Source organism: Leptosomus discolor, chromosome 3, assembly GCF_034619465.1.
Source record: "Leptosomus discolor isolate bLepDis1 chromosome 3, bLepDis1.hap2, whole genome shotgun sequence".
In the NCBI taxonomy this organism is placed as follows: domain Eukaryota; kingdom Metazoa; phylum Chordata; class Aves; order Leptosomiformes; family Leptosomidae; genus Leptosomus; species Leptosomus discolor.
Genome location: NC_141393.1, coordinates 60,084,747 through 60,107,833, shown reverse-complemented (window position 1 = coordinate 60,107,833; position 23,087 = coordinate 60,084,747). Strand labels below are relative to the sequence as shown.

Genomic DNA, 23,087 nt, shown 5'->3' with positions numbered 1-23,087 from the left:
TTTTCTCACCTGCAGTCAAACCCACCTGTAATGCAGGGGAAGTTTATGAGAACCAGCTACCTGGGATGTATCTATGAAGCACAAGTTGTTGCCCCTGGAAAAGGAGCTATTGATTTAAGCAGCTTGAAAGTGCTTAGCAGACACAGACAGGCTGCAGAATATGGGAAAGAAGAGGGGGGTGGCATGTGAGGAGGTGTAAGGCTTTAAGGAGAGATTAAGTTCAGATGATTGAGCTTTTGTTTTTTAAATTAAAAGTATCTGTTTCTTTTTTTCAAGGGTGAAGCGACTCATCTGCCTTAGCTTGTCAAAGGATGTTTAACTGACAGCCTGATTAGACCACGCCATGGAGAAGATAGACGGTACGGAGGCTGCGGGATATTTGTTTGCTCATTTGTTTCTTGAAAAAAAAACCCCAATGAAGCCCTGAAGTAATTTCCTTACCAGAAATACTGTAAATAACCTGTTTTCTATAGATATGCAGTAGGGCCAGGAGATGAAAAATGCATCGTTCATGTATTATGCAGACTTCCTAAACCACAGCAAAAACATGGTCACAGCTCTCGGTTCAGCACATATTTGTCCTCCCGTCCTCTGTGGTGCGTAGGCAGGGCAGATCTCCTCTGCTCCCACCGTCCGGGCTTTGCTCTTGAGCCGTATTACCCCACATGATGTTTTCCCTCTGTCTTTCCTCTGACTTTCACGTGCTACTTCCCGTCAGAATGGCAGCTGCATCTTGGTGATGCTCTGTGACAAGCGGCACCGAAAGCTGTGCCAAATTCTCCCGGTCCCCGCACAGCTGCTGCACCATGGTGGAGACAAAGGGAGCAGCCATGAAACCTGGTTTCTCCTGGTGGAGCTGCTCCTCCTTGTCCTCCTAGAGCACTGTTTTTTTGCTCAGAGGTGCAAAGCAGCCCAAACCACTGTGATTTCAGGGACGTGCCACATAAAGAAAAAATGAGCGATGGTGCAGGGGTTTAACTATTTAGACCCTCAAGGCTGAAACTGGGGGGCTGTGAATTTTTGTAGGCTGGATCTGGCTGTATGAAGTTGTATTAACCCAGGAGCCTCAGGCTGCGCTGTTGGAGCTGTGCTGTTTGCCTGCGACGGCTGGGTGGGCAAACATGCTGTCGCACATTCGTGGCAATTTTCCTCAACTAAAAGCTGTGCTCGGTGCCGGGCAGCCGGTCACCTTGGGAGGCACGTGTTTTGCATGGATGCGGCTGTGTAAGGCAGCCCCGGCTGGCGCTGTCTGGGTCCGGCTTCTGCCCCGTGCGGTATTCACCATTTGCAAGAAATAATTTGTGACCTGGTGTTTGCAGATGAAACAATGTAATGATTTTCCTGCTTGGTGTGCACAGCACTCCTTATACCACTGAAAAGTTAAAACCAAACCAAAAGCCTTGAAAAAAATGTAATTGTCACAGATTGGTTCCACCTTCTGTTTTTGAGCTGAATTTATTATACATCAAGCAGCTTTTTATACTTACACAGACACGTAGCTCTGCCTGCAAAACCTGCTGTTTGCTTAATTGCCAATTAGAGCCATGATTTCAGCAAATTTTCAGCTTCCTCGGTGCAACAATTACCTGATTCACCTCCAGAAAACTGTTTCAGACCTTTGCGCATGTTGCTGCGTCTCTGCACAGCTCCGCAATGAAGAACTGCGCCCCCCCCCCCCCGCCTGAAACTGAGATGAAAAAAGCAGTAAAGCTTTCCCTCTGCTCTAAACATATTTTTTGTTAATTTTTTTTGGTTGTCTTCGAAATTCAATCATCTCTTCTTTTTTGGGTTGTTTCAGCAGATGGCCAGCCACCCAAACCCGATGGGGAGAGGGAGCAGCCCCGCAGCCTCCCCTACTCCGTGGAGACACCATATGGCTTTCATTTGGACCTGGACTTCCTGAAGTACGTGGACGACATCGAGAAAGGCAACACCATCAGAAGGATTCACATCCACCGGAAAGCCAAGCAGCCGAAATTCAGCACCCTGCCCCGAAACTTCAGCCTGCCCGAGAACAGCTCCCGTGGATGCATGTCTGCTCCCAGCAAGAGCTGGACGGCGACCTGCTCCTTCCCCCAGCGAAAGGCATCGCTGGGGGCAGAGGACACCCCCCGTCCCCTCCCACCCAGTGAGGTGCTGCTTCCAGTGGCTGATGAGCCGAGTTACCGGAGAAAAGCTCTTTTGGCAGAGACGCGGCGGCAGGCAGAGCTGGGGTGGCAGGAGGGTGAGCTCCGGGGGCGGCCTCAGCTGCTGCGAGCTTCCAGCATGCCCGCTGCACTGCCGCCTGGCCATGCCCCGCCGGGGGACGGGAGGGTACCCTCGCCCCTCCAGACACCTCCCCAGCTCTGCCATGCCGAGAGCAGCTCTGAAAGCACATTTCGCCCCACGCCGTGTTCACCCGGCTCCGACGGTGTCGTGTTAAGTCTCCCCCGGGAGATGAGCTTGGAGCAAGATATCTCCTTGGGGCAGAAGGAGCATCCTGGTGGAGGCAGCCCAGGGCTGATGCAGATGCAGCCTCCGTGGCAGAGCCAGCATCCCACGTTGCTGCAGCTGCAGGTGGTGATGGAGAGCGGAGGTGAGGAGGGCGATGCCACTGATGCCAACGGTTGCTCTGCCTTGGCCGGGGGTGAACTGGTCTCTCCGGCTGCCCTCCAGCTCGCAGAGGAGAACATGAACCCTGGAGAAACAGAGTTAAGTATGAGTGAAATCGCTCCGAATGTGCTGAAGACAGCTGAGGAGGGGAGCGTCTGGGCTGGGGAGAACAGGGAGAGCTGTGGTCCTCAGCCTTGTGATGCTGGAGAGCCCAGTGGGGTCGCCACGCTGAAGCAGCAGATTGCTGCTCTGGAGGAGCAGCTGGGCAAGAAGAAGGAAGAGCTTGAGCAGATCAGGGCATTGCTGGAGCAGCAGGATCATGAGATCAAGGAGAAAGAGAAAAGCATTAAGTTACTGGCCAGCTCCAAAGCTCAGCTGGAAGAGAAGCTGGGCCAGGAAAACACCAAAGAGGCCAAGCTGCCATCCAGGCGGAGCAGTGGGGCTTTGCAGTGCCACGATGCTGCAGTGAACACCGACCTCTCGCAGGTAACTGGGTCCAAGCAAGCCCATGATAAAGGCATCAATGTAAATATCCCAGTCTCCACCAAATCCATAGGATGCAGTGTCCAGAGAGCAGACACTGTGAAGCAGGCAAGGGAGCTGGGTGCTCGGAGAGATCAGGGACTGGCAGACACTCACACCAGTGTCAGTGGTGCAGGACCCAGACATTTTGGTGAAGCTGACGTCGAGTCTGGACTTCATGCACCATGCTTCAGCCAGCTGAAGATTGACGAGCACCTCAGCAATGACAATCAAAATCACAGGAATAACTACAATACCCAGAGTCTTGCCGCTCACACGGTGACTGCGGAAAGCTATCAAAGAACAAGAATTGGCTCCAACGCAGGTGAAAACAAGACAGGCTTTGAAGATGAACCTCAAGATGGGCTGGAAGAGGAAGGTCCCACTGACCACGAGGATCTCCCTGCTGTTGACCCCATCGGCCAATACGTAAAAAAAATCCAGGAGCTTTTACAGGAGCAGTGGCTATGTTTGGAACATGGCTACCCCGAGTTAGCGAGCGCTATTAAACAGCCAGCCTCCAAGCTCAGCTCCATTCAGAACCAATTAGTTAATTCCTTAAACTCGTTGCTGTCTGCCTACTCTACACAAGGGCCCGCAGATAAGGAGAATTCGAACACACACTGTCAACAGTTGGGTAAATAATACGGGCATGGGTTTCAACGTGTCCGGGCCAGATCTCTTGCCATTTTTTCAAGTGTTGTGCAGGGATAATGTGATGGTATAATTAGTCAGATCAGAAACAACCCCTCCTAAGCATGTATGAGAAAGGCAAATCTCTGCACATTCTAAGCTATGTGACCTTAAATTAAAAAAAGCAAACAAAGCGATGTAGGAGCCGATAAAGCTGTGGCTCAGTTATACGGAGGATCTGCTTCCAAAAGTGGCTGTACTTGTGGATATTCCATCACATAACCATTTTTCTTAATTGGATTGGACGTCTCAATTTGCAAGAATATAGGACTTAGCTGGGGTAAATCAGCATGCAGTTCACCAGAGCCAAAACCAACTCAAGCTAACTGAGCAACTAGGCTGGGGAAAGCCCTGTCGCCACTCACAGCTGTTCATCTCAAATAATTTTATCTTATATGAAGATGAGAACCCAAAACTGAAGGCTGCATGTTCACTGTTGGAGGAGGCTTGCAAATAGATAAGTGACCTATTACTTATGAGCAATACATAGGGAGACTATTTAAAGTCTGATGGAAAGACTCATCCATGTAGTATTACAGGAGATTTATATAGGAGTTTTCCAATACATTGTATTGAAAAAATAAAAAAGAAGACATTATTACGAAAGTAAAACCTACTTATATTTATAGGACACATATATATAATTCCCAGTCACTTCCATTATATTCCCAATCACTTGGAGATGTTTGAGACCCATGTTTTAAAGGTGGCAGGGCAGGTTCAGGTTGTGGCAGGTGCATCAGTTTTTTTGCAAGACATAAAAAGCATCTCCTAAGATGAAGTAAGATGCTTACAGTTATGATTTGTAGTTTGTTGCTAGAGGTTGGGAATAATCGTTGATAATTTTCATCTGCTTAATTAATCTATTATTTTGTATTTTGCTAGAAATCTCACCAACCACAAGTCTTAAATCTATCATGAAAAAGAAAGGTTATGGTTTCCATGCAGGAGGCAATGGGACCAAAAAGAATCTTCAGTTTGTTGGGGTAAACGGTGGGTAAGCATCCGTTCAGAAGATGTAACTGCCTTTTAACATGTGACATCCTCTGTATTGCTGAAGAAGTCGTTCTTTTTTTTTTTTCCTCTTTTCCCCTCCAAACCTCTTGATTAAAAAGCCATTTGAAATGGAGCCTCTTTTCTCCCTTCTTTAATCCAGCACTGATAACGTGTAAATAACTCTGTAGAAAAGATGTTGGTGTTTGCAGAGCAGCGAGGGACATGCTGGAGATTGATGCTCTCTGCATACCCATCTTTTGGGGCTTCATCCAAAACCCAGCTGCATCCATGAGAAGATTCCCACTAACTTTGGTGGGTTTCGGAGGAGGTCAGCATTTCCTGGGCGGGCACGCTGCCACTAACCTGCCTCCACACTCCAGCAACAGCCAACAAAAGTTGGTTCAGGGACTGAGAAAAGACTATTTCAGTAAATAAGTAATTACCTCGGGGTGAAGGAGACACGTATTTTAGGTTGTGCTCCAACACCCAGTTTCCTTGTGTATCCAGTATCTTACACTCTTTGGCCTTTGAGCTAACCAGATACACCAACATGTGCTGTAGATGCATCTCTGAGACCAGCACTCGCGCATCTTCTACTGAGGAGTATGTGTGCTGGCACGAAGAGGGCAGGACACATTTCACTGTCTCTTTGCTGAGTGCACGTTTGGATGATGGTTTCTGCTGACATACGCTTCTCTGACTTCCCAGCTCGACAGCTGCTGCTGTTCAGTTCATCACATGTTACTCACTCTTGTTGTGTAGAGCTGCTTCTACCAACAGTCATTGAAATTGGTACAACTTGTAGCAAGCAGAGGAATCTCGACTAGTTTGAGAAAAGTTTTGGGATCACTCAAAGTGAAATATTCTGTCTCGTGGCAGATACTGTTTTTAATACTTTTGGACAACCAGAAGAGAGGTCTCTCTAGTGGGGCTGCTCGAATAGTGGACTTGGGTCCATGCTGGAACTGCAAACACAGTTTTTGTCTAGCGGTCCTAAAGGTTGCCGAGACGCTGCCGGTCCCACCTTGCTACAGGGTCGGTGTTTCTTGCAGCTCCCTGTCAGCATGCCAGCAGCTCCCAGCATGGAGGTGGCACACAGCCCTTGCCTGGCCATGCTGGGGCTTGTGTGGTGGACATCCCTCCAAAGCGCCTGAGTAGTCCCTGAAATAACCTTGCCTGCTGCTAATTAACTGCTTCTATCACACTCCTGCTGGCTTAAGAAGCAAAAAAAAAGACTAACCCCAAGTTTGGCCGTGGCACTAACCTTTTAACTTGCGTATCACTCTGGGCTTCATCCAAGGCCCATTGAAGTCAGTGGGTGTCTTCAATGAGTCTTGGTCAGGCCCTGTGGTTATGAATGGAGGAGTGAGTAACATGTGGTGTCCTCAAATAGCTACGAAACGACTTCAAGCGAAGACACAAGTTGCGAAGACAGCCCATCAGATGGTGACATGGAGAGTGAGATGGAGAGAAGAGATGGTGATTTGGAGCCCACGCAGGCGAAAGCTGGAGGTGAAAGCAAGGGGGATTCGTCAGGGACCTCCTCGCAGGAGAGGTGTGAGGACAATGACCTGCAGGAGCCATCGGCAGAAGCAGTGCCTTGCACTCAGCACAAGGCTGACAGGTAACCAGAAAAGGAGGCAGTGATTGTGCTGTCCATCGCTTTTCTGCAGCCACAGGACGTGCAGCGCTGCATTCAGTTGCTCCTACAGGGCTGGGGTCAGGGCTTCACCTGCTTGGTGGAAAGGCAGCCGTTGACCTCCGTAGAGATGGGAAAATGCTTTAAGGAGCTAAATATTTTCTGAGTTACTACAGAATCTAATGGGGATTGATACAGCCCTTATGTTTGACTGTGGAAAAGGCAGTGAGTCATATTTGGTGAGAATTAGGTCATTTCTCCCCTCTCATGTAAAGTTTCTCAGTAAAGCTCTTTGCAATAAGATTTCCCCCCCACACACACAGTTTGAGGATTCTTCTAATAGCTTAAGTTGAGCATACTGATCTGGACTCTGGACTTAAACACTTATTTAAGTGCTTAACTTGTACCTAAAATCTGTGTCAAGTCAATGGGACAAATTGTGTCTATAAAGTTAAGCACTTAAATAAGCGTTGAATGTATTCTGACCTAAACTGCATGTTCTCCTTCCTGCTTCAATACCTCCTGCAAGTTCTGCCCTATGATGGATTTACAAAAGTATTTTCCCTTTAGATGCAAACCCTCTGAAGATTTCCTTGCCAACTGCCAGCTACTCAGCAAGCACCTCTCAGAAATCAAGACCACAAGTGACAAGCATCTGGTACAGATATTGTTCGATTCCTTTTCAGACACGGTTCCCACTCTCTGTTGTGTTTAATGGATAAGATTATCCCATTTGCACTGCGCCCTGCCATGGAGAGCTTTTTGAGGAGAGGAGGTTGAGGTGACCTTTGAGTCAGTTTTTGAATAGACAAAAAGAAAGGAAAAGGGGAAAAAAAGATGATGAAGGCTTTCTCTGCTTACTCATTCAAGTTACCACAGGAAATTCCTTTCCCCATTGAGTTATAGCAGTCATACCAAAAACCACAAGCTAAATACTGTCTGGGTGATGCCAGAGCACAGGACGAAGTGGTGTGGGGTGAGGAGCTGGGGCAGTGACTGGTTTGCAGGATGACTACCCCAGGAGTAATGGTGAGACCTTGGTCTTTTCAGCGGCACATCCTCAGCACCGTCTGCCAGGAGTGGTTCCAGGTGTCGAGCCGCAAGTCGTCCAGCCCAGAGGTGGTCGCAGGGTATCTCAAGGCACTGGGGGCCACCCAGCCTGAGCTCCTGGCTATGGTGGTAAACCTGGCGGACAGGAATGGCAACACAGCTCTTCACTACAGCGTTTCCCACTCCAACTTCTCAATTGCAAAGCTCCTGCTAGACACAGGTAGGAGTAGCCACTCTGCTCAGCCATGGCTTTTGTTGGGTATGGGTGTGGAAGTTACTTATGTTGCTCTTGCCAATGGGGCACAGTCCCACAGGGGATGACCGTGGTCTGCAGAGCCAGGTAATGGGGATCTGTAAACAGTCCCAGACATGGAAAACAGTGAATGAGGCCCAGGGCCCTCCCAGGGAGTTCGGTCACGAGCGAAAAGAGATGGGACAGATGTGGGGCTGGGGACTAACTACAACCTACATGCAAGGGAACCATCCAGTAGACAAGCATGAGGCTGAGCTCCATCCAGGAGACAAATGTGGGGCCAAGGTCCATCCAAGATACAAGTTTGGGGCCAAAGTCCACCCAGGAGACATGGTTGACCTGAAGACCAGCATCCTCCCCCGTAGCTCGGCCCTGAGCCTGTGGGTGTGGGCAGGGGTTCCAGCTGAGGCTCCTCAGGGTCATTAAGGCTCATTAGTGCCCTTAGGGCCCTGACACATGTTGAGGGCTTTGCAGTCTGACTTTGAGGATGCTCAGGGTCCCTGTGGCCAAGGGGTGTCTCGCATGGCCCCAGTGCAGATTGTATGGAATGGCTCCCTCAGCTTCTTGTAGCAGCAAATGCCACATCATGGATTGGGGCAGGAGGCTCAGACCCTGCATGACAAACCCCCCAGCACTGCAGAAAAAACCCATGTTAAACTATTGAACCTGCAGCTCATGTTTCAAAGAAACAAAAATCCCAGCTGAGCTTGTACGGGGCGGGGAAAAATGCACGCGTGCTCCAAAAGAATAAAGGCACTTTGGCCTTTTCTCATGGGCCTGACAATCTGTTAAATGTTAGGGAAATGGCAGATTATCATATGCATCTATAGCCCGATTGTTGCCGCAGACGTGCAGGGAGCTGTGGTGGTTTGTCCCCTCCTGCTGCTGAGTGTCTGAAGCAGCCAGGTCCCCAGGGCAAGGCTGGACCTGAGCCCTTGCCCATTAGACACAGCTTGTTCCTCATGGTAGGGTTGAAAATAGGCTCTTTGAGGTGAAAAGTGAGTGAAACGGGGCCAGGATGGATTTACACCACCCGTTAGGTGCTGGTCGTCTTTCTGCTGCTCTCTTGCTGCAGGAGTTGAAGCAAACAGCCCACAGCTCCGCAACTGGCATGTGCCCAAGGCATTAATTATCCCCTTCATTTTTTTTTTTTTTTTGCTATGATCTTCAAAGTTAATTGAGTTGACTTCAGCAATTGTAATTAACTATAGCAATGCATAGCACCAAGGGCCCTTTAATGCTGTGCTCATAAGACTAGATACTTAACACAGATAAATCTCAATCCTGTATAATGAGGGAAACTCCTGTTTCTGGGAATGTAAGATGCCACAAATTTTATAACTCCCTCTTCCTGTTCCCTCCGGCTGATTCATTGTGGGGCTGAATCCTTCCCCTGCACTGTGCATCGGCAGGTGTGTGCTGTGTGGACCTGCAGAACCGCGCTGGCTACACGGCGGTGATGCTCACCCCGCTGGCAGCCGCTGAGACGGGTGAGGACATGGAGGTGGTGATGAAACTGCTGAAAGAGGGGGACGTCAACCTGCGAGCTGCCCAGGTGCGTCCCCTAGTTCTGCTGTTCCTTTGAAAACTGAGCACGGCCCTGTGTGGGATCGTGCCATGGCCGCGGGCAGAGGGCAGCCAGCCTGCCATGGGTGTTCATGGGGCATCTGCAAAGTGACTCCTGCTGAGCTCATAGCCTCCTATTTACGGCCATCACTGTGCAATGCCAGTTCAGGCTGTGGCATCATCATGTCCCCATAGAGATCTTGGGTTGGGGAGGGGGAGGTATAATTTGGGTTCCTCACACTGTATGTGCAGTGCCAGGCTGAGACTCAGCAAGAGACATTGGGTTGGAGTTGCTGCTCCCCAAAAGTTGCAAAAACAACCTCAGCTAAATTGCAGCGTGCCCACCCACCAGCTCCCTGCGAAGGGATGTGAGAGTTGGATAAAATGAAGAAACTAAAGGAAGGCTGAAAATTTTGCAAAACACTTTTCCTGTGCTAAAAATTTAGAAGTTTTACCAGGGAGGAGTGGTGTGGGGTAGACCCCCAGGTACAGGATCCCCAGGTTTGCTGGTGAGCAGTCTCTCATCAGAAGAGGTCATACATTTTGGCCTCAGAGATGACAATGCTTTCACCCAGCTCTTCTTCCAAACAGCTGTAAAAGTTAGCCTAGACCTAAGTTAAACTACCCAGGAGGTTTAGGGGGATCCATGTTTGGGAGCAGCTGGGAGCAGGGCAGTTTGGCCAGGCTGCTGCAAATATCCTCAGCATGGTCGTGGTGTCAGTGAGCAGATATCTCTTGCGATACCTGCTGAAGATCCTCAGTGTTATTTAACAATAATATGCAATATACAATAATAAAATGAATTATTTTGATAGATGTACTGTGCAGTAATAATATGCTATCTTATTATGTATATGCAAGGATAACATTCATTATGATTATTATATATAACAGTCTGAATGAGCAGCACTATAGGAGGCTGGTGGGTGAAGGGTGTTCAGCCTTTCCCTGTGTGGTTGCAGGGAGGCCAGACCGCCCTGATGCTGGGGGTCAGCCATGAGCGGGACGACATGGTGCGAGCCCTCCTCTCCTGCCAAGCCGACGTCAACCTGCAGGATGAGGAAGGGAGGACGGCCTTGATGGTGGCCTGCCGGCAGGGCAATGCCAACATCGTCAGGCTCCTCTTGGCCCAGCCAGGCTGCCAGGTCACGCTGATGGACAAGGTGAGGCTCCGGTGCTGTGCTTGGCCCCACACACAACCTCGTGTCCGCTAGGCAGGGGAAGCTCCCAGTGGGTCATGCCTTACAGGCAGCAATCCCTGAGTGGTGGTTTTTAAGTGAAGAAGTACGATTTCAGCCAACTTTCTAATCAGGGGATCACTTTTAGGAGACCACCCCTGGTTTTGGTGCTTGCTGTGCAGTGGATGGGGTGGCTACAACAGCATCCTGCATCCCAGCCATAGCCTGGGCAGGAGCACTGGGGAAGAGCCCAGCCTGGTGTAAACCTAAAAAAAAAAGATGAAAACCTGGACACATGGAATCAGCAGAGTTTTGGCTCCAAGAAATTATCAGCAGTTATCTCTCTCCTGAGAGTGGGCGCCTCTCCAGGGAGACGCATGGGGTGGGGCTGGGCTGGGAGCAGCCACTGGCCCATGGAAATCTCCTCCCACACAGGCTTGTGGCGATGGGCCACATGGCCGTGGTTTTAGTTATGCAACTATTTTCTAATTAAACTACAATTTTGTCTAAGAAGCGCAGGATGGCACCGGGGCCAAGGGGAGGCTTGGCCAGGTTGTGATTTGTACGGTTGAGGCTGAGCCCCAAACACCATGGGGAGGTTTGCAGGACAGTGACTCATTTTAAACAAGGGAGGAACTGCAGGGAAGGAGGTAAATTTTGGAGGTAAATAGGTGGGTGTGAAGCTGCCCTGGCCGACTACTCACTGTAATGCGGAGGAAAACTCATTGCCAGTGGGCAGGTTGCAAACAGCCTCCCTTGGCGGTGGTGAGGCCAAGAGGCAGTAGTGGATGGAGCAGGGTGGATTACAGGGTTGGCTGGGGTGAGATATGGGGCTTTGGGTGGTAATGTCTTTGCCTCCTCCCTCCCTGCAGGGCGGTAACTCGGCCCTGTCGCTGGCCCAGCGTGCTGCCCACAGGGACATCGCCGCGCTCCTGCGAGCCCACGCCGAGCAGAGCCCATCCCTGTCTGCATGACTGAGTGGGGAACAAACAGCTCTCTTGTAACAGCCCCGCTGCTCGCCTCAGTGGCCGGGGCAAATATCTTGGGTTTCCCTATGTACAGAGGGATGAACCCTGTAAGTTATCTGCATACGTTCCCTGTGTCTAATTCTCCTCATTAAGCCCGCTTACACCCCCCTAATCTATGCACATTGCCACAAATGACCCCAAGCTCTCCTGTACGCTTCTCCCAGTATAGATTTGGCAGGTGAGCGACCAAAACAATGGAGAAAAGCACATTAGAAAAGCAGTACTTAGTATTTTGTAACCTTAGATTATGGTTGTCCTTTTAATTGACTACTTAACTGTAGCTCATTTAACTTGTAAGTTTGTGTCCTAATATTTATTATTAGCTCTTCTGTACGTAGTGGCAGGCAGTGATTATTCAGTATATGTAACAACAAACACAAGCTGGATGGATTATGTAAAGTATAAAATCCTATTTATGTTTGCTTATGTGAGTCTGATGTAAGAATTAAAAATTAATGCTCTAGGAAAATATTTGAGTATACCAGACCCAAACACACAGACATTGTTTTGCCTGTATTCGGAATTACCATATGGCTCTTATTTTTTCTAAGTTGGAGCCAACGGGAAAGTGTAGCCCATTGACATGCACCGTGCATCCGCACAGGCGCTGCTTAGGCACAGCAGGGCGGATCAGTTTATCCCGAGCGTGGCACAAGTAGATCATGACAGATTCCTGTCCCAGGATGCATTAATGTTGTCCACAAGTTTCATGGAGCAACTTTGCTGACAGATGCCTTTAGGGCAAACATCAGCTCTCCACTTTCACTGGTGCTCAATTTTTAGACGCCCTGACTACTCCCGTGTAAAGCCAAGCCGTGATATAGCTGCTGGCATCGGCCAGGGCCAGGGCCTCCCTGCCACAGGGCACCCACAGGGTTGGTCCAGCATCACCTAGAATCATACACAGGACAGGGATTTTTTTTGTTAAATCCCTCTGCTGCTGACAGGGAGGGAGGGCTCAGGCCCCACTTTTCCGAACATCTTTACACTGTCATTAAGTTGGTATGTACCGGGAAATGACGATTCATGAGGCTGTGCTGCATCAGGCCCCAGTGGATGCTCTCCGTAGGCTTTGGTGGATCTGGATGCCATCACCAGTTGAGCTGGTGTGTAATACATGGCTGTAATAACAGATCTGCTTGCCATCACTAAAAGCAAATCTCCCTAGTTAGCTACTTACTTTTCTTTTTTTGTAACTAAGCAGAAGTTAATCTTAGACTACTTTGGTTGCTTGTAAGTCAATTCACATCACAACGAAGTCTCTCTTGAGCTGCCTTTTCCCTTTCTCCCCTATTGCAAAGCTCTGGCGAGAGTCCCTGTCCTTGCATCAGTAGGTGACACCTACTGCCTTGCGGGGAGGGGAGGACAGCCCCTGCCCTCTGTTTTCCACTGAAATCTCCTATCTGTTCCATTTTCTTCCCTTTCTTCACGTTTTCAGTCAGAAGCATTCATCATCTCAAGTATCTATCTGCCTTTTTTTTTAACTCAAAATGCAGTTACCTCCTTTGTGTATAAATAAACTCGAGTTAAACTTTTACCTGTGTTTACTCTTGTGCTGTCCCCATTGCCGTGGTGCTCTCCTGGAGCAGGGATGCTCTCATGGGCAGACAGACCCCTGACAGCAACAGGGCAGGGAAGGACAGCCCTCAGCCCATGGTGGCTGCATGTACATGCGCATCATTAAATGAGTAATTTTTGAGGTGTTTATTCAGATCAGTGACCTCCCAGAAGCTCTTGGGCCTCAGCTTGCCGCACAAACAGGGTGAGGTTTTTTGCAGGAATCGCCCTAATTTATGTTCCTGGGTGCTGAGCACCCATTGCATCACCAGCAGGCCCCAGCTGCAAACAAAAAGAGCCTTAATACTATTTTGTGACAATTTTCACTGCGTTTTTTTCCCCAATGGCTCTGGAACCATGTTTGCAGAGAGGAATTTATTTCACTCCAGCTTTTACTGCTTCCCAGAGGGAGGTGAACTTTCTGGCTTCAACATAATAAATGTGGGAGACTTTCTGCTAAGGATCAGGGTGGCTTTGGGAAGCGCCTGCCTCCTCCTGCCTGTGGGATCCCTCGGGATATCGAGCTCACCACAGCACACTTCGGGGACAGGATATGTTGTTTTGGGGGTGTGCTGCAGCTCTGCAGTGAGGAAGCACAGACTTTGCTGCCTTCCCCCTGCCTCCCTCCACATCCCCCTTTCCCTCGTGTTCCCACCCCTGCAGCCCAGGCTGGTTAACTACATCCCCAGAATGTTTATTTTCATTCCTTTGCCTCATATTTCCTCTTTTCCCCTCAAACTGCCTCCCCAGGGAGGAGCAGCTTCTCTGTTCACGTGGATCCCAAGGGACCGCAGACAGTTCGACGCTGCCCTCAGCATCTCCCAGTGCCCGGCATCACGCTGTCAAAGTACCATATTCCACAAAAACGATAGAAAATCATCTGCAGGATGTCAGTGCCACAAAGAGCCCAAGAGCCAGCCTTGATTTATGTATTTCGATATCATGCTAGAGCTCAAACTAAACATAGGCAAACAAAAATACATGCCCAGTGTGAGCACTGTACAATACAAATGGAGACAATTAAGTCACAGCAAGGAAAGAAATTAATCTAATGATCTTTACAGGCTCACCATCTAGGAGCTGATTAGCTATGAAGGGAAAGAATGACGAGAAACTCAGCTGAATGTGATTTTTCCACTCTCCTTATGGCCATTCCTAGTGTGTCCCTTTCTTTTGCTGCAAGGAGGAGAGCAGGGACTCCAATAGTCTGATCCAAAGCACCTCCCTGGTCATGGAGAACCACATCGCTCTGCATAGCCCTCAGCATCCATATTGGGGCTGAAAACAGGATGACTCCCAGTGATGTTGTTTTTTCCCTCTAGTTTACTGATAACCTCCAGAGAAAGCCCTCCGCCACCCAGACATTGTCCCCCATCCCACATGCACATGAGCCTGTCGGGTGTTCCTGGGGATGCCAAGATTGCCTGAGCACGATGCTGGACACTGAGGACTTTGGTGGCAGAATGAGGGAAGGGAGGGTGGTGGTGCCAAAGGGGACATGCCAGAGGAACACCAGCCAGCTCCAGCCAAGGTCCATCCTGGGGAGAAGGGGACCCTGGGTGCCCGGAAACATTCAAGGTCAGGTCAGTCGGCGGTCTGAGCCACCTGATCCAGCTAAAGACATCACTGCTTACTGCAGGGGCGTTGGACTAGATGACCTTAAAAGTCCCTTCCAACCCAAATTGTTCTATGATTCTATGCCCCATGCCTGGAGACCTCATCCATGGCCAGCAGGCTCCACCTCCATGGCAAACGGTGGTTTGGAAGCAAATGTACAACCACATGGCATGTGACTGTGAAGGGATTGCGCTGGGGCGCGGAGCCCCTGGCCCCCCCTGGGCCTTCCACCTCCACTGCTTTGCCCCCAGCTCTCCTCTGTGCCCTGGCTGACCTCACTGGCGCTGGACCTGGTCAGAGCCACATGAGACCCTCTCACCCCAGCCAGTCCCCTTCTGCACGTGGTTTGGTGTCGATACCCACACCAGATACAACACACAAAAGAAACAGCCGGTGGCTTCCCCCCTCCTTACCCAAAACCACACAATCCCAAATTGTTCCTTCCACCGCTTGCAGACTGCCACGGCACAGGAGCGATGCCTGCCTGGGGGCACCATGTTTGGAAGGCAATATCCACAAATTTGGGGGGGGAACGCACAGAGATGCAGCCACACTGTGCCCACCCAATCCCCCCTCCCAGAGCAGGACAGCCCCCGCACCACCCTGACATCATCTGCAAGATATGTGAGGAACGAAAATGCCCGATCTGTGGCTAAATGTGCGGTCCTTGTGATCCAGGCCCCAGACAAAAGGCTGCCTTGTGCTCAGCGCCTGCATCTGTGGGGTGGTAAAAACATCTCGGGCCCTGTGTGAGGGGTGGTGAGCCTCCATCTGGGAAAAGAAATGGCAAAGCAGGCTCTGTCCCTGATGCAGGGATGCAGATGGTTCCTCGGTATCAGCTTGACAACATACAGTGCTGAAAAGGGGATGAAATAATTGCAGTAATTTGCTAACATTGTCCAGGCTACTTTAAATGCTGCAGCTAGCTTTTGTTAAAGGTTTCTTGCACTGTAAATATCGGGTATGCTCAGCCTATAGCACAGGCGAGGACCCTGTTTCCTTGTGCAGGGCAGGAGTGGGGCCGGGAGCCCTTGGGGGTCACGGGCATGGGAAGAACAGGGCAAGGAATGGTCATTGGGCTCTGAAATGGGGCCATGGCTGTGTTCAAAGTGCAAGGAGAGAGCAGACCACCTTGAGCCCGATGTGCACAGAACTGGTGAACACAACCTCCGTGGTTAATTAAATTAGCAGCCTGTTCCCAGGCAGTGGGGACGTGCCTTGGCTCAGCTCCTTGGACATCTGCAGGCAGCTCCTGTTCACTGCCTCCTGATATGGGGTGACGACTGGGTGCTGGGACAAGCCTCTTGAAGCTTAGCGCTGGAGGAAAGGCAAAACCAATGACCGGCAGCTTTCTTGGGTCCTAGTTAAGCACAGGGTACGAAACACAATAAATTCTGCTTTCTCTTTCCTCCCCCAGCCCTACCAATGCAGGTAGCAGAGAAAATCAGCACCTCTCGCTTTATCACCCAGAAACTGCCCCATCAGCAGCTTGGATGGTGTCCGTTCAGTGCCTATCAGCAGAATTTAATATTCTTAGAAGAGATTAATGTCTCGGCAGCAAAGGCAGATTTATTTGCTGCAGGGAATGAGCTGCCACAGGGGCAGCATGTTGGGCACATTGACAGCACCTCTGCTTTGTGGTCCGTGGGTCCAAGCTGCCCCCCGGTGCCCTGTCCCATCCCCATGGCTCAGCATGGAGGAGCTGCTCAGCCCTGCTTTTGCCAGGCATGGAGGGCAGTTAACAGCAGGGAGACAGGCCATGACTTAATTTCCTAAAAATCTCTCATTGTGGCACCCAGGTATCTCCTTTTCACAGCACCTACCTATTTGCAGGAGAAAAAGCCAACTCAGGGGTTTGGGAGTTTGTCTTTCCCGGTCTGGGCTGGACAGAGAATCCTTGGAACATCCCTTGGGGCAGCCCCTGCAGCAGGGGCACCAGGCCCGGGCTGAAGGCAGCAGAAATACAACGTTTTGTCAATTGCTCCATCTAGTGCCATTTCAGCAGAAAAAGCAGTGGGAGCACAACACCTGGAGCCGGTGCAGCCACTGCAGCTGGGGCCTGAGCAGCTTTTCCTGACTGTAGCTGACAGGTGAAGATGTGCCAGGTCCCTGCTCTGGTCCAGCACTCGTGACAGCAGCCGATGGCAGCCTTGCACAAGGGGCTTGGGAACACACTGCCTCCCCTGTATGCTGCTAGATGGGATGAAAAGAAGAGTAATAAAAGCACTAAGTGACTCCTTAATCGTTGAAATGCTCATAGTAAATACTATGTTTTCAAGGGCAGATGTTTCTATTTTGAGAAAGATGAGAGAAATATGATAAATGAAGCAAAGGCTCTTGACCCTGGGTCTGCAAGGCAAGAGCGGACGTCAAAACTCTGGCAGGGTGGGCTCCAGTCAAGGAGATGAGGACCAGCTGCTGACACCCCAACGAAACCCAGGCGTCACTCAAAGACCAGGGACCATGTACTCCCAGCACGTGCGATCTGAGAGGGGGATGTCTGGTGTGGAGGGGGTTAAACAACACACAGCCAAGAGCAGCTCATGCTTTACCCTGCTTTGTGGCACTGCTTTACCCTGCTCAGGGTAACACCAACATAGACAGCTACTGTCCCCATTTGCTACCCCACTCCCCAGTTTAAAAAACAGCAATATTACAAAATGTTTGCCCACATAATAATAATTTGTCCAGTTTTATCTGCTTCCCCCAACGTAGCAAGTTAACAGGTTTTGGTGAGCATCAGGACTCGCGCACCAATTCCTGCTTCTCTAGCAGGTGCAGTAAAGCACCCAGCTAAGAAATAAACCTGTCTCTGACAGGCACGATCCCACATGTGCTCCTCACTGCTAAAGTGCTTTCCAGCAAGCAGTGGCAGACACCAGGCCACTACATCCTCAAGAAGAAATCCTGCAGAGAAACCAGGGCAGGGACTGCTGGCAATGCCAGCAAGGTGGTCACCTGTAACAGGGGCTTCTTCAAGCCCAAAGCAGCTTGGAGCAGACAACCATGCTGTTGAGAAGTAATCTTTGTTGCAAAACACCATCTCCAATGCACAAACCCATCCCATCTTGTAGGGTGAGCACTAATGAAGGTCTTCTCTGAGCAGCATCGCTGCTGGGCCGTACATGAGATCCCCCAAACCCTGCCATGGGCTGTGCAAGGAGGCACTGGGCTCTTGCGCAGGGTTTAGCCCTGTGAACTGCGATGGGAGGACAGGGAGGTACCGCTGGGGCCCAGCTCGGCCCCGGGGGTCTGCACACAGCTTTGAGCAAGCGCATCAGGCTGCCGGTCCTTGCAGTTATCTCATGGTAGTTCCCAGGTGTGGCACTACGCTCTTGCCGTCCCCCGTCTGCAGTAAGATTTGTGCCGAATTTGCATTTTAGGGGCACCGTTGCACATAAGCCTCCAGAGTGTCCTTTTTCCTCGAATAGAAACAGGTCTGTAAAAAAGGCCACCTGGCAGACAGCAGAAAGGAGGGAAGGAGAGCATGTTGCTATTTTGGGGAATTTATTTGCAGCTCCTTTTCTGCTGCATGCAAATAAACCAGAACCTGTGGCAAACAAGCTCCCAGCGTGCCAGGAGAAACCCATCTTCTACACTCAGGTTTATTTTCAACAGATGGCCTGTCATACCTGCACATCAAAGTGTTAAAAAAGAATAAAAGAACCAAAAGCCAAGGAAGGGCTTTATGAGATGGAAGAGATCATTCCTGTTCAAAGTGCAAACAAGTAACCCTCCCCAAAAAGCAGATTTTCTTCAGGATAAAAGAGGCCTTCGAGGACCTCTTCTTTTTTGGTTTACCTCCTCCTTGTGGCAGCTTCCTAGTGAACCTGTAAAAGCGACTGCACCGTTGTGTCGTTTCTGGAGAGAAAACCTGTTTCCTAGGACATGATGGAAAGGAAAAGCCGAGCTCAGCAGGTCTGCATCCTGCCCAGGGCATCCCGATGGGAAGAACAGTAGAATACAACCATGTAAATATGGTTTTAATTGGCACAATTGCTTTGATTAGGATGTGATTTTTAATTTTAACGAGTAGTTACAGAGGCACAGCACCTTCAGCAGGGACTGCGCTATCAGGAATAAAGCCGTTTTTATGCTCCCACTGCCTATTTTCCTTTTTGTGCAAGAATTGGGAATAAACTCTGCTTCAACCCCACCAGACTGGCAAAAGCAGCAGAGACGTTGGAGCCCACTTGGATAAGGCTGAAGGAAAAGTCAAGGTGATCCTCATTCCTCTTTCATTTGGGACGCCGAAAACATGGATCCCTCGGATTTGTTGCCATCCTAAAAGGTCCAGCTATCACAGGATTGTGTGTGTTAGAGAACAAAACGTCCATTGCTGCTAAGAGGAAAACAATGACCGTGACAGTGTTTAACCGGAATGTAAATACAGCTAAATTATGGACGTAGAAGTGTGAAACCGTGGAGAAAGATGATAATGGAATTATATATCAATGCTCAGCACAACTGTAAAAACTAATGTTTTATACATGCGTAATGTTAAATTAATTCATTCCAGTTCTTTCAGGCGAAGGTACATTAACTGCTCCATCTCAGCATAATCATATTACCTCAACAGCCTCTATATATGTCATACTTCCAGGCTGGTAATCGCCATTTGATTAATTGCAGGGAACTTAGAGGCATTACAGCGATTCCCTATGCAGCAGTGCAATGTGACAGCATCCCCGCATCTCTCCACACTGGCCTGCTCTCCATGCCAGCCCACCCTCTACTGCCACAGTTCACGTCGCTGCCTGAGCACTGTCTCAGGCTGCACCCAGCAGGTGCTTCTGAAGCTCAGTGCTTGGCAGCGGGGATCATGCCTGGACAGACTTTGTTCCCTGGCAAGCTCACATGGTGCAGAGGACACAAAAGCTTACAGCATCTCAACCCCAGCCTTTGGAGGAAGTTTAAACAGAGGCATAACTTGCCCTGTTCTTTGCAGAGTTAGCCAAGAAATGCAAACAGCCCTAAGATGTCTCCTGGTGATGTCAAGGATGTCCTCAATGGATCACTGCAAGCTGCAGGTTATTCCCTGTCTCTCCAGGTGAGGAAGCTGATGGAGGGACTGTGAACAGGACATGGACCTTCTAAAAGAAAAGGCTTTGACAGCTGAGTCCTCCAACTAAGGCAGAAGAATCCTTCCCACCAGTACACGTGAGTTCAAATGGTGGTGAAATGGTACCTCTGAAGGGTTGGGCGACACCTATGGCACAGATGCTCCTCCTGTAAGCATCCTTCATGTTGATTTTGACTCCTCCTGGTATAATAACGATCACTCGGCATCTTCACCTTCATCCCCCAGTTTTGCTGCCTGTGCACCAGATCCTTGGTCTCTCAACTGAGACGTTTTTGCTGGCATTCCCCTGACTGAAAACTACTTACCAGGCTAGAGCCATCTAAATGGCCAGCTGCAGCTTCAGGCTAGAGCCATCTAAACGGGAGGCTGTAGCTTTCTGATGGAGGACAGATGTGCACAGACGGCTCCCTGGGACCATCTCATGTGGGAGCAATCCTGCTACCTGGATGCAGAGCCTCGGCTGGCTGCCACCACAGCTGCCTGTCACCACAGCCTTCCATCACTCCTACGGTGAATGCCGCTCCTGCTCCCCAAGAAGGGCAATCATGAGCCCTACTTGGAACAGCAAACAAAGACATCTCATGCAATTGGTTTTAACAGTGACTTAAATTAAAAAAAACCCTGCACAACTATTTACGTAACCGAGCTTTATTTAGAATCTTTGAAGTCATAAAATGTCTCATTTTACTGATATACGTAAACATACAATCAGGAGGTTTAATTGCTTTTTCCCTTGCACAGAAATAAAGTTTTAAACAAACCAGAACACCTCAACCCAGACAAGCGTAATGCAAATTTAATTATCTAACTTGGTCCTGTACATACAGCACACGCTTCTCCGCATGGTCACTGGTTTATCAATTAGTTGCAATACAATTTTTGGCAGTAATATATTCAACACACAAAGTGCAAATTACAAGAAGCAGAAGATGTTCGCTCTCATTCTGAGCAATGAGAAGTGCAAAATATCTCAGCCCGTAAATTCTATTCTTTATATATATGAACAGTATGTGCATAATAGGCTAACAAATAGCCGTGTAAAACTTTATAGATTAAATGTGGCAACATCTTAAAGTAGGAATGCAATGGTTATAAAAACATAATCAGACAGCGGAATCATTACATTTTGTTCATAAATTCCATACGCTATTTCTGAGGGTACCTCTTCACATTTCACCTACCTGTCTTTAACTTCTGCATACCTTGGATACCTTCACAACCAAAGGCAGTTTGTTAAAAATTTTCCCATTTGCTACATCTGGTCATATTTCTGTGTGTCTACAACGAAGGTTCCATTAACACTTCACTCGGCAAACAAAGAGTACAGCGGGAATCCATTAAAAATGTGAAGTCTCTTCCAGGCACTATTAACGGAATACCCACTAATTGTTCCAGCAGGCTAAATGCACTTTGTGATTACCTAAAGAAAACTTTTCAATGAAATATGGAAAACTGTTTCAATAAGAGCTAATCATAGCTTGCTTGCTTCAGTGTAGTTCATCTTGCTTCATAGCTGTTCTCTGTAAAAGGGGGAAATACCCACTCTGGCTAAAACATACTGCTCAACAGTACCTTTAACACAAACCCTGCACTACTCAGTTATTATACTACAGATTTGGAAACTTCTTTCCCTTTAGTTCCAGGGATTTTTCACATAAAATGAGCAGCCAATTTTGGCACCCCACCCCCTCCATTTCTCCCAGCTACATCATCATTATAAATTATACCAAATAGTCCAAATCAGATTGGGCTGCTTCCCCTAAACCCCTACTGTTCCTCTGGATAGGAAGATTAAACCATAACGACTTGCATTGCCATTAATTCGCCTGCCAAATTCATTTGCTAAATCACTAAGGCCACAGTCATATAATCACTGCAGAAATGGCTGCAACACGTAACGAAGTTGCTAACTTTTGGCTAAATGTTCCTGCATCCCACCTCCACTGCACAGAGCGGGACAGGCCTTGGGATGGCTCCTCGTGGGCTTCAGCACATCTCACCTGGCTTAGCTTAAACAAAAAAGAATGTCAGGCGCTTTGACTGAGCTGTCTGACTCACCGGAGGGGGCTGAGGAACCCCCTTCCGCATGCTTTGCCCTGGGGAGGACAGGTATAGCAGCCAGCCCTGGGAGGACATCATCTTAGACTGCCTCAGCAGTCTTCTGGGGTGATCATCTCATATTATTTGGCGTTATCTCATATATTATTTGGTACTATCCAAAATTGAACTCCAACAGCCCCAAGACAGAAGCATCCTCTGTCATCCGCGAAAGCCTCTTCCTGCACTATCTGATCCTGGGGAGACTCTTGGAAATGTAAAACAGTTTGCTGGTTTGGATTAACTTCATCTAGTCTTAAAGGCAACGTGCAGAGGGACTGCTCACCATCATTACAAGGATTCCAGGATCACGATGCTGAAATAAACTTTTTGTCTTCACTGAAGTTTCAGGATGAACAATTTTGCCGCAACTTGGCACAACAACTGCCTTTGTATGCAACATGCCTGGTATATCAGCACATTTCTTCTTCTTTAAAAACGTAATTAGAATAGAACGAGATACGTTGTTGTTGTTCACGCTGCCTAAATATCTCAAAAGGCTCAAACATTTTAAAAGCCAAAAAAAATAAGTTTCCTTCTCCACTAGTTTATTTTTCATGCTAAAGGCTGCAAATTGACACATCACAGTAATTACCTCTGACTAACTTCCATAGACCTACCCAAAGAGATAAACATGAGAAGTTCACATTTGACTATCAGACTTACTGTGCCGAGCACAAATAATTTCCCAGAGGAGAATTTGATATTTCATCATTTGGAACAGTGGTAATTTAATTACATTGCTAATGTTTTCTGGCATACTTGAAAGGACAATTAGCATAAGTAAATCATGAGTGAGATGACAAGTCACTCGGCATTTATTCCTGCTCATCAGATGAGATCAGTTTATGATCTAAAATCTCTTTTGTGTGCGAACTGATTCTAGGTTCTGCAGTTGTAATTGGGGTTCAGACTAGTGGGGATAAACTGATGTATAAACTAAATTAAATGGATATTGTTCTTTGAAGTTTCTTAATTAAACTTGTCCAGAGAAACCTCCAAAGCCACCAGAAGTAGGGAAGAGTGAGGAGAAACACTGATAAATGCAGAAGGCTAAATGAAGCTCGAGACGCACACTATCCCCTTTGGCAACGGGGTGAACAACGATTCATTTTTGCCAGGGTTTGCTTTACATCCTGCTCAGGCTGAACAGTATTATTATAGCTCTACTGATGTTCTAAAATAATTGTATTTATCTCCGCAAGCGCAATGACAT

The 23,087-nt window shown here is 48.6% G+C and overlaps 1 protein-coding gene across 1 annotated transcript; it reads left to right on the top strand.

Moving 5' to 3' along the window:
* Positions 1–343: 343 nt before the first annotated feature.
* Positions 344–11,463, top strand: KANK4 (KN motif and ankyrin repeat domains 4). Its single transcript, XM_086463147.1, has 9 exons — positions 344–359; positions 1,799–3,751; positions 4,693–4,804; positions 6,197–6,427; positions 7,013–7,100; positions 7,493–7,712; positions 9,158–9,300; positions 10,274–10,474; positions 11,362–11,463. Exons 1-9 carry the CDS (start codon positions 344–346, stop codon positions 11,461–11,463), a joined length of 3,066 nt encoding a protein of 1,021 aa, XP_086319273.1.
* Positions 11,464–23,087: the final 11,624 nt, after the last annotated feature.

What these genes read in the sequence shown, in the direction of transcription:
- KANK4 (XM_086463147.1), top strand. An exon ending in CACACACTGTCAACAGTTGG is followed by an intron (nt 3,752 to 4,692) that starts GTAAATAATACG and finishes GTATTTTGCTAG; the next exon opens with AAATCTCACCAACCACAAGT. An exon ending in TCAACCTGCGAGCTGCCCAG is followed by an intron (nt 9,301 to 10,273) that starts GTGCGTCCCCTA and finishes GTGTGGTTGCAG; the next exon opens with GGAGGCCAGACCGCCCTGAT.